General features: G+C 36.2%; 1 protein-coding gene across 4 annotated transcripts in view; it reads right to left on the reverse strand.

Annotated features, from left to right (window-relative positions):
* The window catches only part of LOC125060040 (Down syndrome cell adhesion molecule-like protein Dscam2), a 141,838-nt gene that overhangs the window by 64,966 nt on the left and 61,196 nt on the right, over nt 1-15,676 (reverse strand). For all 4 annotated transcript variants that reach the window (XR_007118781.1, XM_047664793.1, XM_047664794.1 and 1 more), the window contains exons 5-7: nt 9,956-10,114; nt 7,866-8,015; nt 7,123-7,243 (exon numbers count right to left, since the gene is read on the reverse strand). Coding sequence is in view for 3 of the 4 variants with exons in the window: in XM_047664793.1 (XP_047520749.1) it covers nt 7,123-7,243; nt 7,866-8,015; nt 9,956-10,114 (430 nt within the window). In the remaining variant the exon portion in view is untranslated. The remainder of the gene's footprint in view (nt 1-7,122; nt 7,244-7,865; nt 8,016-9,955; nt 10,115-15,676) is intronic.

A 15,676-nucleotide genomic window follows, 5' to 3' on the forward strand; every position in this document is an offset into this window, starting at 1 on the left:
CTTGAGGGACTCCGGCCATGATGGGTCTAGGAGACGATAACGTCCCTTCGACACGATAGCGCATAGAGCGGTCGGACAAGAAGTCGTGTACTATACGCACGAGTCTTAATGGCACTTGAAGGTGGTAGAGCTTGTAAACCAAGCCGTTGTGCCAGACCTTGTCGAAAGCCTTCGCTATGTCTAAGAAGAGCGCACCCGTGGCTCTCGGTCTCGTGGTGCTGTTGTTCAGCCCGGAAAGGATGTGCTCCGTGATTCGATGGACTTGGTGGACGCACGAGTGGCCTGGTCTAAAGCCAAACTGCTCATCGGGAATGAGCCCCTTTTCTAGGGCAAAGTCTAGGAGGCGCTTTTTAACTACCTTCTCGAATAGCTTGCTTAGCGTGTTGAGAAGGCTGATAGGGCGGTAACTGGTGGGATTGTTACGGGGCTTGCCTGGTTTGTGAATACCAATTACAATAGCCTCTTTCCACTGCGCCGGGAAGGTGCAGTTTTCGATAAGGCAATTGAATATGGCCACTAGTAAGCATATCAGATGGGGCGGGAGACATCGTAAGACCTTGTTTGAGATGGCGTCGAGACCTGGTGATTTACGAGGCAGTGAACCCTTGATTAGAGTTTTGACCTCGGCGATCGACGTAGGAGGGAGCGGCTCGGGAGGGAGGGGCAGTGCGACTATGCGTTGGACTTCGCGGTTCACGTGCTCAACGTGCGCCGGGTCGCTATGGTCGAGATAAGGCGTGCACTGCTCTACTAGGTTTACGGCTAAGCACTCGGCTTTTTCGCCGTCATCGAATGCGTCAGGTTGATTTGGACGTTTTAGCGGGGGCATGGAGGCCACCGTGTCGGTTTTTAGGGAACGCGCGAGAGACCAATAGGCCGTGTGCGAAGGTGACAATTCGCTGGTAAGACGGTCCCAGCGTTCGTTTCTAATTTCCCGTATGCGCTCTTTAACTCGGCGCTGCGCGGCGCGGAGTGCTCTACGGTTATCATCGGTCGGTGCCCTAGCGAAGGCGCGAGTCGCCGCGTTCTTCTCGGTCAGTAAGCGCCTTGCGTCCGGGGGAAGCTCCCAACGTTGAGCGAACTCATCTGGGACCTTCCGGGACGATTCGGCGACCTTGGTCTGAATGTGATATGTGACCGAGGAGAGCGCGTCTAACGCGTGAGCGGACGAGACTAAATTGTCGGGGATGTTATTAAGGTCAGAGACTTCGACGGGCTTGAGGGCCTCGTCTAGTTTCTGCCAGTCGACAATGGACTTGTACCTCTTCTCTTGGGTGTTAGGAGGGCCGAATTCAAAATGAACCGGGAAGTGGTCAGAGTCTAATTCGTGTAGCACCTCTATGCTTCGCGGCTGTAGTGCCACGTTGCGTAGAATCGCCACGTCTAAGACGTCCGTTGAGAGAAGGCCGTTACAATTTATACCGCGACGAGTCGGATGAATGGGGGCAATGACATTAAAATCGAGTACGTCAATAAGCCTACTGAGGGCTCGCCCATTAGGGTTTTGTTTTGAGCTATTCCAGTCCCCGTGCTTGCTATTGAGGTCCCCGGCCAGTAAGACCGAGGGGCCCAGTGCAAACAGGGTCCTAAGATCTCTCTCTAATATGTCCTTAGTGGGAGGGAGGTACACCGATGCGATGATAATCGGCTGATGACCGGTCATAGCCACGCGTAACACAGAGCACTCTATGTTAGTTAGGGAGGGCGGGTCTAACGGCGAGCAGTGAAGCGCACGTCTATAATAAATGAGCGTACCGCCTTTCGCCGTAGGTCGGTCGTTTCGCACCGCGACGTAGTTCGCGAATCTAGGTGCGCGAACGCTGGGCTTTAGGAACGTTTCCTGTACTAGGAAAATATCAATTGGGTGGCGAACGAGGAAATCCCGAATTAAATCTGACTGTGGCTTGAAACCGTTCGCGTTGAAAGTCACTACGGACAGTGATCGAGCCTTGACCCTAGACGTGGTCGTAGCTATTGCGGTGCGTTAGAATTTACGAATTGCCGCACGGATTTAAGGAGCAGGGCGTGCTCGGTTATTACCTCCACCTTGGTGGACGCGCTTTTAGCGGATTTAAAGGCTTCCGCGAATGCGACGAGTGCGTCTAGGTCTATAGCGTCTATTACGCTAATCGCGAGATTAAAAGCGTCGCGGACGTTGCCTGATTCCTCAGACGCCTTCACGGGAGGGCTGAGGGCTTTTGTAGGAGGGCTCGCATTTGATGTGGGCCTCTCTTTTAGGATGGGGGTTGGCGCAGGGACCTGAGAAGGCGCTGCAGTTGCCGGTTTAGATGGCAGGGGCGGGAAGGCTACTGTCGTGAGTTGGGGAGGGCCCTCCGTAGCGGGGGGCTTGGCCCAGGGACTGAATTCGGGAGGCGGGGCCGGTATGTAAGTAGGCTTTGCTCCCATGCCACGACGGGCCAAAGGCCAACTTTTTGCCGCGCCGCATTTTTATCGTCTACTCTGGTACCTGCGCAACCAATCAACGCTCCGCATCTTGGCACCACATGTCAATATTAGTTGTAAGTGTAGGATAATTTTTAAGTATAATTGTACACAGTTTTGTAAATAAATATCATTCACTATTCCATCTTCACCTCTTCTCTACAAGTAATTAGGGAGTTTTATTTTAACATCGACCAAGTAATTCTGAACCAGTCAACCTCAAGCAACATCCCTAAACAGTCTTTGTTAGAGCAGTCGCTTTAATTAAGTGAAAAATTATATAACAAAAGAAAAGTCACTTAGATTTAATCTCAAGTTAAATAGGGTCTTGTATTGGCTTTAAATTTCAACGTAATCAAGCATTAAGGACGAGAGTTAGCGTGGATTGGATTTAGCAATTTCCAATACGTTATTGATATATGAGAGTCATATTTAGTTTCGACTCTGAATCTTAACCAAAATGTTTTAGTGTAATTATTACAAAATTTTATAGAATTTTGTAGCTGATGTACTCGGTAAGCTGTATATTTAATTAACAGTGTTAAATTCTATCTACTTATTGAGGTAACATAGATATCCATAGTCAGACTGTCGTTTAAAACATCCACGACCTTATTATAACATTTGTAACAATTTTTTTACAGTATTCCTTACCATGGTAATCATTATTTTTACGTAAAATGACCATAAAATCGTTACCATGGTAACAAAACGGTACTTATTAACGGTATAAGGCCAGTAAAGCTCCAGAACATAAAGTAGGGGTTTGAGATGCATTTCTAACCGCAGGCTCGCAGAGCAGGCACAGCGACGCGCTCACTAAATCCTCGCGACCTAAAAAGTGCCCATGCGTTCAAAAGAATGGATCCAAGTAGGTACTGGACCCGATCTCCCCTAGCTATTACTAAAAGTGAATAGCTCGGTCTGTGAAGGATACTTGCTGTGGCAATTATCTTCATAAACGAACAATTATTGGCGTGGCGGACGCAAAAACCGCATCGCATGGTGGGAAGCGGATAGTGCTTTGCTGTTATTGTATCTTGCTTAAGGCGATTATTGGTGGCGCCTTGGGGTTTTAGTGGGTATGCACAATTGCGAGTCCCACATAACTCTCCCGCATTAAGCAGTCGCGCCGCGCTAGAGTATGCGCAATGCATTTCCCCAAGTACAAAAGACGCATTACTGTGTTTTGTTTCATTTAACTAAGAATTTTGTGTCAAACAAACACAATTGTTTCGCCGGTAATCGAATATCGAGTTTTATACTTTGGTTAACCTCTAAGTTACGGCGACCCTTTTACACCTTTGTTATTTATTCCGTTTAGATGATTCACTTACAGAGCTCTTAAATCCGTCCTTATAAAGATACTCGTGTGTCCATAAACGTAATACTAAAACTTTAATACGTAATTACGTCCAGCATTAGCTCAGTTACGTGAGTTGTTAACCCAGTTGTTCTATATACCAGTATTGGGTAATTAAATACTGAGTAATTTTTAATAGAGGGAAATTATTCTTAAATCGTTGAATGTATTTGATGATGTGCGATATTAATAAGCTGAGACGCTTTTTCATATTGATGCCCCACTCTTGGGAGTGAGAAAGAATTTTTTTTGCAAAGATATGATTTTTAGGAAGATCTGTTTTTTTATTTTTTTTATTGGACAATTCACACCAATTGACCTAGTCCCATGCTAAGCTGGTGAAGCTTGTGTTATGGGTACTAGTCAACGGATATACATACATATTATAGATAGATAGACATATAAATACATATTTAAACACCCAAGACCTAAGCACAACACCAAATGCTCATCACATCGATGTTTGTCTCAGCCAGGGATCGAACCCGGGACCCATGGATTCGCAGTCAGGGGTACTTACCACTAGACTAATGAGCCGTCATTCTGACAATGATGAATATAACAAGTGACCGGTCATTATAAGTATACAGTACATTATATATTAATTGAAATCGACTTAAGAGCGTAAAGTTCCTTATGTGTCCGTTTTTTGCAAAAGAGTTTACAGATATGATTTTTCTCTGATTTTAAAATCCATTTGATTAAAAATAACGACAATTGACCGGTCATTACTGGACCGGTAATACAAATCTTAATTGAGAAATCACTCTCGCTAACGAACGATTTCTTCCTTTCTACCTAAGGCAAGAACAAGCTATTAATAACAATAGGTGTCTCATTTAATCCAAAATATGATACACAATAATAAGAGAGAATAGGAATTTATTTCTCGGATACGTCTTGTAAAAGACGATACCTTGGAATCCGGAAATAGCACAAGCTTTGTAAGTAGAGCCTCCGGCATTATCCATTAATCCAAGTTTCACAAACAGTATCGACTTACATCAGATTTTGATATTCCAGTAATAATACTTTTGTTTATTTTTATTGATTAAAGATTTTATGGTACGGAGGAAATATATTATGTATGAAGTTACCTTCCAATATTTTTTTTAAGCTTTAATCAAGAAGGTAATATTTTTATATACACCTCACTTTTTGGGTCAAAACAGGATTTCTCTGTTCCTTGGACGTATTAATGAGCTATCTACGTTTATAAAAAAAAGTGCGTGCGTACTAAGTACACATGTCAGAAGGGAAACTTCTTTGGCATTTGGCAGAATTTAACATTAAGCAAACGATAAACGATTTAACGAAAATCTAGATATGATATTTGAATAAAACAATTGTAACTAGATAATGCGTTATAATAAAACGTTTAATGTAATAAATACCTTTTTTTCTATTGTTAGTGTCGTTTTTCTACAAAAATTCAAAAATTAAAAAGATTTTTATTTTGTTACGCCAAAGAAGTATAACTTTTAACGCATATACGTACAGATAAGCACAAACAGGGTTTGTTTACGTTAGGCTAGTCATTTTCATAGTAAACTTCAATACAATTTTAGAATAAATAGGTCTAGAAATAGTAGAAACTAAAATGTATGAAATCACCAAGTTCCTTTGACTCTCAGTACTTAAAGGGTACTTGACCTAGCGAGTGGAGTCGCGAGTTGTGGTGTCGTGTGGCTTAAGCTTAGAAGCCCTTTGTTTATGTTAAAGTCTGTACTCAACACGATTTTCATAAAAAAATCCAGGCAAAAGAGCATTAAAAGAAACCTTTCTCGAGCAAACATCAAAAGTCAAAGTCCAATTCAGTATTAGCATTCTCATTTATTTGCTGAGAGAGCAGTGTTGGGTTAGTGGTTATGGGTACAACTTTGAACTCACGATACGAATGGGAATTTCTTCCTTTGTGCACAAGCAATAAAGAAGGTGAGGAAATCAGAATGACGCAGTCCTAAAAACGTATCATAGTGAATAAGGTATTTCGAACCAATTCCACTTAGGGTTCTTCAAGAAAATAGCGTACCAATTCTTAAAATGCCGGCAACGCACTTGCGAGCCTTCTGGCAATGCGAGTGTCCATGGGCGGCGGTATTACTTAACATCAAGTGAGCCTTCTGCCAGTTTGCCTCCTGTAAAATAATAAAAAGGAAAAAAAATTTGATATGTAAGAAGTGCCTATTAAGGAAAAAAGCATTCAAAAGCGAAGTTTGAGTCCAAGATTTAGACTTTTTGTAGCACCAATATACCATTATTATTTCTTATAATCGGTGACGTAAACCGATTAAAAAAAATTGTATGCGCACATTTTGCTATTTCCAACAAGCGAAGACATTCCTTATGAAAATGTTTCTTTTTTTCTCTTCTTTTTTTTTTTTTAGTTTTTCTCTTTAACTAGGGTTGCCTGGAAGAGATCGCTTATTACCGATAAGGCCACTCGTTGCATCCCTTATAATTTTTTTGTATTGTGTTTCATTCTTTTTATTTTGCAACGAAGTGTTAATAAATAAATAAAATGTCGATAGAGATCATACTTTATAATTCGGTGAAGTAAACCGATTAAAAAAATTGTATTAAGCTACACTATCGATGCGCACATTTTGCTATTTCCAACAAGCGAAGACATCCTCATGAAAGTGTCGTTAGAGATCATACTCTTTTTAATTTAACCGTGTTCAAAATGGAAAAATTGTGCGGAAACTTTATGCCCTCAGCACGATACTCGATACCGGATATCTTGTTTACAAAGCGCAGCACTTGGAACAGGACTCTCAAAGGCGTAAATGCCTCGACGTAAATTAATCTTTTATCTAATCATAGTAAGCAAACTTTCGCGAGTTTTAGAACAAATTAAACTTAATGCTTTGTTCAAAACACTATTTTAAGAAAAACTTAAATTTAGTTTTGAGTTTATGCTTTTGACAGAAAACACATTAAGCAAGTTAGATTGTTAGTTGGATGTTTATAATGTTGTGTGATTTAAAATTTATATATTGTTATAGCACCGAGAGAGTATTACCGTTGGTGATATTAATAGCAAATCTTATTTAAAGATAAGTTTTTAACAAAAACTATACAGTATCACTTTTTAAAATTTCATTTTCAATATAGTTTTAGCTTATAATAATAATAGGGTGTATAGGATATCATAACTAGTACAAATAATATTAATAATATCGTTGTAATATTGGACTGTAGATATTATTCTTCATGTCTTTTCCGCTTTCTGGCGGCCTCCTTACGAATAACACAATCAATATTGAAATAACCTACTTAACCTACAGCGAGTTTATGAGATATTTAGTACTCACGTAATGGTAGCAGGAGGGTTGGCGTGTACAAGACAAGGCAGCAACACATCCGCGCCGCGTCGCGCGCTTGCTTCCCATATTCCATGAACTATCGCTCGCGGCGCTGACGGCACACTCAGTGCTGTAATAATAAAATGCGTGGATTGATTATTTCTCTTTGATAAAATGTTGTTTGCTGCTTTCCTTTCTCAGCTTTGAAACGTTTCTTATCGTTCTTCTGATTGTCGAGCGACAATCATAATGATAAAAGTATTTTTAATAAATATAAATAAAAACACGAAGGGCATCTGAGCATAATTCAGGGGTTAATTTGGGAGTTAAATCTTTGTATACATTGTGTGAAACCAACTGAGCCTGTAACTGGTTTTGTTTGCATTTTCTTAGCATTGCGAAAGTTATGTACCTATAAGTAAGGCTTCAGTTTAAAAGGCTTCTTCCTTTAATTTGATATAAGGTTTCATTATTTAAATACACCTAAGTATTCAATCATGTAATTAGTATTAATGAGTAATAATAAATGTCAAATCATTGATCTTAATCATTATTACATTAATAGGGAATATATGCCTGCAAGTATTCTGTAGCTTTTTATATATGTTTAACTTTAAAGTTTTCATTTGATACAGTGTCGGTTTAGTACAGTGAAATATGTTCCATGGAAGAGCATCAAGTCACCAACAACACCCTAGTGTGTGCTGCAACTGTAATTTGTTTTATAAATAATTAAATAATTTTCTACTCACGAGATACATCTATGCTAACCGGTGTACTTCTCCGTCGCTCTCCAGTCAGTGAATCAAGGACAGAACATGAGTAATGCGCCCTTGAATCATCTGTTCGTACTGAACGTACAACTAGCTTCCAACCTTCGTCCACAACCAGTGTAGGGCCGGCTGAAAGAAATCGATAGTAATATAATAATAATATACGTTATATTGTATTGAGTATATGTAATCATTTGACGACTCATTGGTCTAGTGGTTAGTACCACTGACTGCGAATCCATGGGTCCTGGGTTCGATCCCCGGCTGAGACGAACATCGATGTGATGAGCATTTGGTGTTGTGCTTAGGTCTTGGGTGTTTAAATATGTATTTATATACCTATCTATCTATAATATGTATGTATATCCGTTGCCTAGTACCCATAACACAAGCGTAACCAGCTTAGCATGGGACTAGGTCAATTGGAGTGAATTGTCTTCAAATCATAACGTTATTTACGCCGCCTTAAACGTTTTCGCCTTAACGATTCTTGTAGTTATTATTAGTATCTGTTGCACAAAATAAGAAAATAAAATATTTATCTTTATTCAGTTTGAAGATTTTTATGTAACAAACTGTTAAAAAAATGTTTCAAGAAAATATCAAAGTTGACCGTGCCTTCTGCTTTCTTCTTTAATTCTGGTTGCAACATATTTTACTATCTATATGCAATCAACACTCGTTAGGTGAAGAAACAAAAAAGAAGCTGGCATTTCTAAGACCGAAAATCGGCGATGGGTAATAGGATAAAAGGGCTGCTCATTTACTTTCCTTTAAAGAAAAACGAGCTTAGATACAGATTAAAACTGAGGCTGATCTCAGCCTCGGTTTAGATCAGCCTCAATTTCGATCTTCAGAGTACCACTCGATATTTGTATAAAATCTAAGAACCGGAAATAGATAATATCCTGTCCTCGGACGGTACTACGGACGGGCTACGGACTGTAGCTACGGATTGCTACGAAGTCCATTAAAGTAGGAATGAACATAAGAATAAATTTGGTTTACTGAGCTGAAAATATCATACATGAAAATAATAGAAATTTCGTTATTGTTCAAGCTTACGACTACAATTTTCATAATGTCACACAGATTTGATCCATATCAATTCAATGAACACTAGCTGCTCGATGGACTTGTCAATGCGATAATATTCTGGCAGCATTAATGCAGAGTTTCATACGGATTTCGTTTTTTATTTTAAATACTCGCTACGTATTCAAAAATCTCAAGAAAGATATTAGTATGCAATCTTGTTGAAGGCAAGCCTCTGTTCGAGATAAAAACATTTGATCTAAGTGGAATTGAATATGCTAGTTGAGCTGCGCTTAGCAACAAATTAAACCATTCATTTATATACATTTAATTGCAAAAACATTGATTTCGTTCAGTCGTTCATCTCGAGGGAAATTATTTTAATTCACGGAACAAATTTAATAAGCGCACACAATCAATCTGCGGCGCAAACAAATTGCTCGAATTAATAAAAACTTTCACAAAAATATAAAAACAACCGAGTTTATTTCGAAGTTTATTGTGGGTAGTACTTTTTGTTTGTTCTACTGGAAATTTAATTTTGTTCGGTTATTAATAGAACAAATTCAATTCACTATCGTTTTAATCTTCGCTATTAAGTTTTATGCTCCGATGATGAAAAATAAAGCAAAGATATAAAATAAAGTTGAAAAATTGGTCTTTGTTTCTACAAGAAATATTTCTTGGTATGTTCAATGTACTGTTTATTTATTAATACGAACCAACCGTCTAACAAAATCATTTTAAATATTTAATATAAATAAATTCTTTGATTATATCAAAGATTCAATTTAAGAATAAAATATAACAAAACACTGTAATTTTACACATATATTGACAACTTTGGAAATACAAAATAGATATTAAATTAATAGAAATTAAAAAGACACTACGATTTAATTGATCTTTATGTTATTATTTATTAAAATAAATACACAAATTTTGACTAGGGGTTCAATCGTTTTGTCGGAACTGCACAAAGGAAATAAATTAAAAGTGTATAATGTTATAATGCTGTTTTATAATGTACTTACTAAGTTGATCTCCAGCAGATACTACGCTTTCGTCCCTGTACCAAGCGGCGACGGTGGCATGGTCTCTCAAAGAAACGGGGGCAGCACAAGTCAGTAGTGCTGGTCCACCCACCTCAGCTGGAGTGGAAGTCACGTGAGCTTGCCACTCTTGCCATACCACTGTGGACAAAATACATCAATGATGTATAGTTGTATTGGCACTGTGCTTTGCACTGTGGTTAAATATAGAGTATAATAATATTATGATAGGAGTGCAACACAAGTGAGTGAGAATGAATTCTTTTCTTAAAGATATTTTTCTTATATTACTTTTGTAATAGGGTGAGTGTAGGGAAAAAAAATACAGACACGGACGAAGATTGCCGTGTTGACGTTTTTAATTAATAAATTGTTCCTTGTATTTAGTTTTATTTTGTTGTGAAGTTTTATATAATATAGATATATAGAAACGTTTTATTAGTACACCTTTATTACTTTAAGTTTATATTATATGATTAAGTTTAGTATATTTTAGTTATTGTATTGTGATAGATAAGTTGATTGTGGTTGCTTTTATAAATATCCTGTGCGTTTTTTGTTTTATTTTACAAGAATAACCCATAACATTTTATAGTAAATTGCATTGTTAATTCTAAACAAAACTGCAAACCAAAACTTTTGTTACTAAACGTATGACTGAATAAAATTTTATTTTTATTAGACTGTAAAAATACACCGTGTTTATATTTTATACGCTTTTAATACCTTTATATTTGCTTTAAATTTCAAATATTCAGATTTATGCTTTGAAATATAAACTGATGATAATCATATTACACCCAAAAGAGACTCGAATTACAAAAGACAAGCTCAAGTCTTAAGACCATCTTACTATTTTCCGACATTCATAATAAAAGACCCTCACTCGAAGCTCTATCGTATGATATTCCATAAATATTACATGTTCACCAAAACCGTAAACCTCTTAGCTGCGACCTTAGTTCACTTAATATTCCAAACCTTAGTTCTAAATCTTCACAATCTTCCTAAGAAATAATACATGCTTTAGTATGTATTTGCTGTATTCTGTAGAACCTCAACAAATTATATAAAACTTACTCTCCTTATTGGTATAAATTTATACCTTAAGTCAAGTTTTACTACACGTATTTAATCAAAAACTCATTCGTCTCTTTCTGGCAAACTGCGTTTAAGATATGATGAAAAAGACAGAGTAAACGGTGTAATTAGATTGATTTCATTTTTATGAATTAGGAAAAAAACTTTAAGGACCTCACTTGACACTGATATTTATCTCTAGGTATTTTATTAAATACTTATTAACTTAACCTATTCATTACTAGTACCAATTACTCATTTAAAGTGAATCATCAATCATGAAATCTGTCATTCAAAACAGTATAATATGACTGATTTATTTTTTACATTATAATATTCTTAGAATAATGACGCAATAGTTAATTCATGACGTTACAAAGTAACTAAATTTAAAATCTAATAAACATTACAGTTGTAAGTTCATTGGTCTGGAATAGACTTACATGAAAATTCATGAATTCTTTTTCGCGATGCGGGAACGACAATACATACTTTATCCACTAAACTTGTACTGTAATGATTAACGTACCCAAGCCTAAATTATTTTTGACGTTTAAGTATTTTTAAATTGACATTTCTGTGATAAATAACACCAGTGTATGAAAAAAAATGTATATTTTTTAACTACAATAATTATCAATTTACCATTGACAAATTATTAACCAATAATAATATGACAAAGCGATCTTTGCCTCACATGGCAACCTACGAGTATAATTACACAGATTTATTTCAGATAATATTTTGCGAGACGATTATTCACCCTTGCAACACTAAAACGCTTTTCATATAAACGAGATTTTTTTTCTGTTAATTAGAAGTGCTAGTTCAAAGCTTTATAAAACTAACTACAGTTTTTTAATCAGCGGAGAATCTCGAGTTGTGGTTGAAGTTTTACTTAGAAATTTAAAATTAAATATTGCACGGTCCATAGAGAAATATCCTTTAGATTAAAAAAAAGTTACACTAAACTGTAGTGGATATGTTCAAGGTAAGTATACTACAGAATAAGTATAGCGGTATTATATCAAAAATTTGAATTCCAAGAGTAGTCTAATTATCATACCTCTTGAATATCAATAAACTAATGTACACTTAATACATTTAATTATCTTAATAGAAGACCAATCCATATATTTTCTTTTTAAATAATCGAGGTGGAATTTCATTGCGCATCTCCTGCCCTAGGAAGTAACACGGGCATGAGGGATTTGACCAGTGTCTGCTATTCAGAGACTGAGTGAGCATTACCCACTCTACCCGGACATCAACGGCATAACTACTCGTATTACGCTTAAAACCTCAGATTCTTAAACTAGATAGGAGGTAACAGATGAGCATAATATCTTCTCCTCGTCTCTGCTCGTCTTCTGATCCTACGATTCGTTCTAGTACACTCTTTCCTTCTGCAGCATTATTTGCTCACAGAAGAATACATTACGGCATTGCTGACCATTTTATGGATAACATAAAACAGAGGAAAGTTCAGGATTAGGCAGTTGCCCACAGTTCCAAAATTTTCACATAAGAAATTCAGTAAATTGCTTCTTAGTTTTAAACGATTTTACTGGATTATATATAGTAATTATTAAAAGAATGAACACAAACATCATACATACCTTATCCAGACATAAGTTCTGTTACAAATGAAAATGCATTTTTTTAATGAAGTAATGTAATATTAATTATTATTAATCGGGGCGTACTTCTTCGACGTTTGCAATGTAGAACGACTGGACGACAAGCTAGGAGAGGCCTATGTGTCACAGGGCACGCTGATTACCAAAAACGTGTCAGATGATTAAGTTAGGTTATGTAACTTAAATAAGTGTTTATATAATATACTGGGTAAGAATAATAATAATGTAATATTATTAAAATTTACACCTACGTATTTATATTCTATTCAAAATGGCCACCTTTGGCTTTTATATAGGTATATTAATTCAATTTAGTTCTGTAATATGAAATAATTTCGTTACGCGACTGTAACATCTCAATTAAAGTTATTTCTTGGCGAACGAGCATCTCGTTAAAGATCCCTTTGAAGTATCAATATAATCAAGTCCTGGTAAAGTATACGCAGTTCGGATAGCGGCCAAGTTTCTTAAGAGTCGGGATTCAATGCGAGCTCGTTAAGAATGATAAAACATACAACCTTAAATTTCGTGCGTGATTACGAATACTAAAGTATATTGATTTAAAAATACTTTACTTTTTACTTCGTGCCTTGTATAGAAGTTATCCGTCTTGAGCTTTACAATCCATATTCATATATTACACAAAATCTACAAACCTTATGATGGCCTAACGATGGTCATCATAAGGTTGATCAATTCATTTGAATGATAATTTTACAATTTAAATATACTGCGCGAACCGGAACCGCACGTTATTTAATGGCGTAAATTTTCGCGTTCAAAATTAATTCAAAGTAAAGTTTTGAATTACCGAAGTGACCTTACCTCGGGTTCTGTTTAAATTTCAAGCCTAACGATTCAATTAAATCTACCTCATTTAAGCGTTATGAATTTTCACAGCTTTTCCTTATACGTTTATTTATATAAAACTCCGACACTTCCAACAACTTTTGAGTCTCTTGATAATATTTTTATATATTAGAGGTACGTTGGATAAGGAATATTGTACTGCACTACCACAATTTTTGAAAAGCATATGGAGTTGTACTCTTATGCCAACGTAGAATCCGTCTGTATCGTATACGTGTAAAAAAAACGTGTGGCACTCGGGGACTGCCGCGGTAAAGCTATTGCATAGCATTTTTTTATCAACTTATGCAGTTATAATTATTTATTTATGCAATATTTGTTTTTCTTTGATATTTAGTCAAGTTTTTTCTTTGATATTATTTCAATCTACCACTCTACCAAACTCAGACTAAAACGCCTATATAGTCTGTCTCACTCTAACGCGTACCGGCTGCACCGGCCGCGCTCACTCTACGTCACCGATCTCGTCAGAGATGGGAATGCGCAGTATGCGTTCTGTCCCACTCTAACGCGTATTTGCCGCACCTATATTACGTCATCGTGTGTTAGGTTTATTTTCGTTACGGAATTTCTTGATTCGGTCGCCGCGCTCAAAGCTCGCTATAAAATCTATGCAATAGCTTAAAATGATTTGCTCGTAATTACTAAATCGTTTTTCAAATAATTGACGAATAATATAGCGTTAAATAGTCTGTATAGAGAGTGTACATATCGTTCATGCAATAAAATACTGGTAAAGGAAATGGAAGTGACAAATTATAATGAAAATTATGACAGTACGCGTGAAACAACTTTCAAGAAAATTATCCAAAATATTATATTCCAAAAAATATATCATAAATGTAGAAACAGAATGCATTTATAATAACCTCAAATTATTTCATTTGATTAACTTATTTTAAATAAAACCTGTAGCGTATATACAGAAAAAATAGTTATAACAGCTCATATTATGTTTCTCAGCGAAGTGAGCGGTCCGCGTTTTTTCATCCAGAACAGTTTAATTGGGAGCAAGAGAAACTTCAAATGTTCCACCATTACTGCGACCTGTTTTATATCGTATTATTTCTAGGGAAAAATCCTATTAAAATCTATCCTTCATAAAAAAATTTGATGATCATAATTTAACAGATAGTATAAAATCAGAACATCAGTTGAAAATTAGTCATTGTGTCGCCAGGAATCAAGGTAGGTTACAAGGTTACATATAATGTAAGCTTGTAAATTTATGATTCAGTAATATATTTAGTGATTAAATAAACCTTTTTTAACGCAAATTCACTATATAATTAGGCATATGAGATATCGAGCGTTTCATCAGAGACTATCATAGGAAGTTGCCAAAAAAAAAAACGACGGGTTGCACTCCGGTAGTGAAAACTTGAATATTAACGTTGTGCATTTTTGATATTTTGGAATGGTTAGGGAAAATTTTTGCATGACAATTTATATTAGATTAAATACAACGCGCCAGCTGTCTACTCTCCATCCGTCTTACGAAACCTACACAAAATAATTAAAATTAGTATTAAATAGTTCAATTAGGAAAATTCACTATTTTTTAAGTTGCCATTTTTTATTCGCGTCAGTCTGACCAAATCGTTAATAATAAAGCTTTAGATGTTTGGCAAAATTAAACCTTGATGTTTGACTTAAGGTCCAATTCCACATGCATCAATGTATCTAAGGAAAGAGACAAATGCATTAAAATCGTAACTACACGCACGAAGGTTCATAATCCTTTAAAAAAATATTTCTTACGAATTTGTCCTGACGCGAGCTTAACATTTTTACCCATTCCAAAAAAAAGTAAACAACGCCGCTAAAGAAGTTTTCACTTCAAAAATTCGATGTTATTACTTTAGCGTATTGAAATGTTACTACTGTGATGACAGCATTAGATATAATGCCATAAAGTTGGCATCGATTTGTACTTAATACTTTATACTTATTATCTCCTCGTGTTTTTCTAGTTAAAATAACACATATGTGTGTCATTAAGTTAGTTTAAAAGGTATCTATATTCAAAGGTTCAATTATAATGAAAATATATGTTGATAAGAAAATACGAAAAGTCCCAAAGGAAAAGAAATTAATGGAACATCGATTTAAT

This window comes from Pieris napi, chromosome 20 (assembly GCF_905475465.1).
Source record: "Pieris napi chromosome 20, ilPieNapi1.2, whole genome shotgun sequence".
Classification (NCBI taxonomy): Eukaryota; Metazoa; Arthropoda; class Insecta; order Lepidoptera; family Pieridae; genus Pieris; species Pieris napi.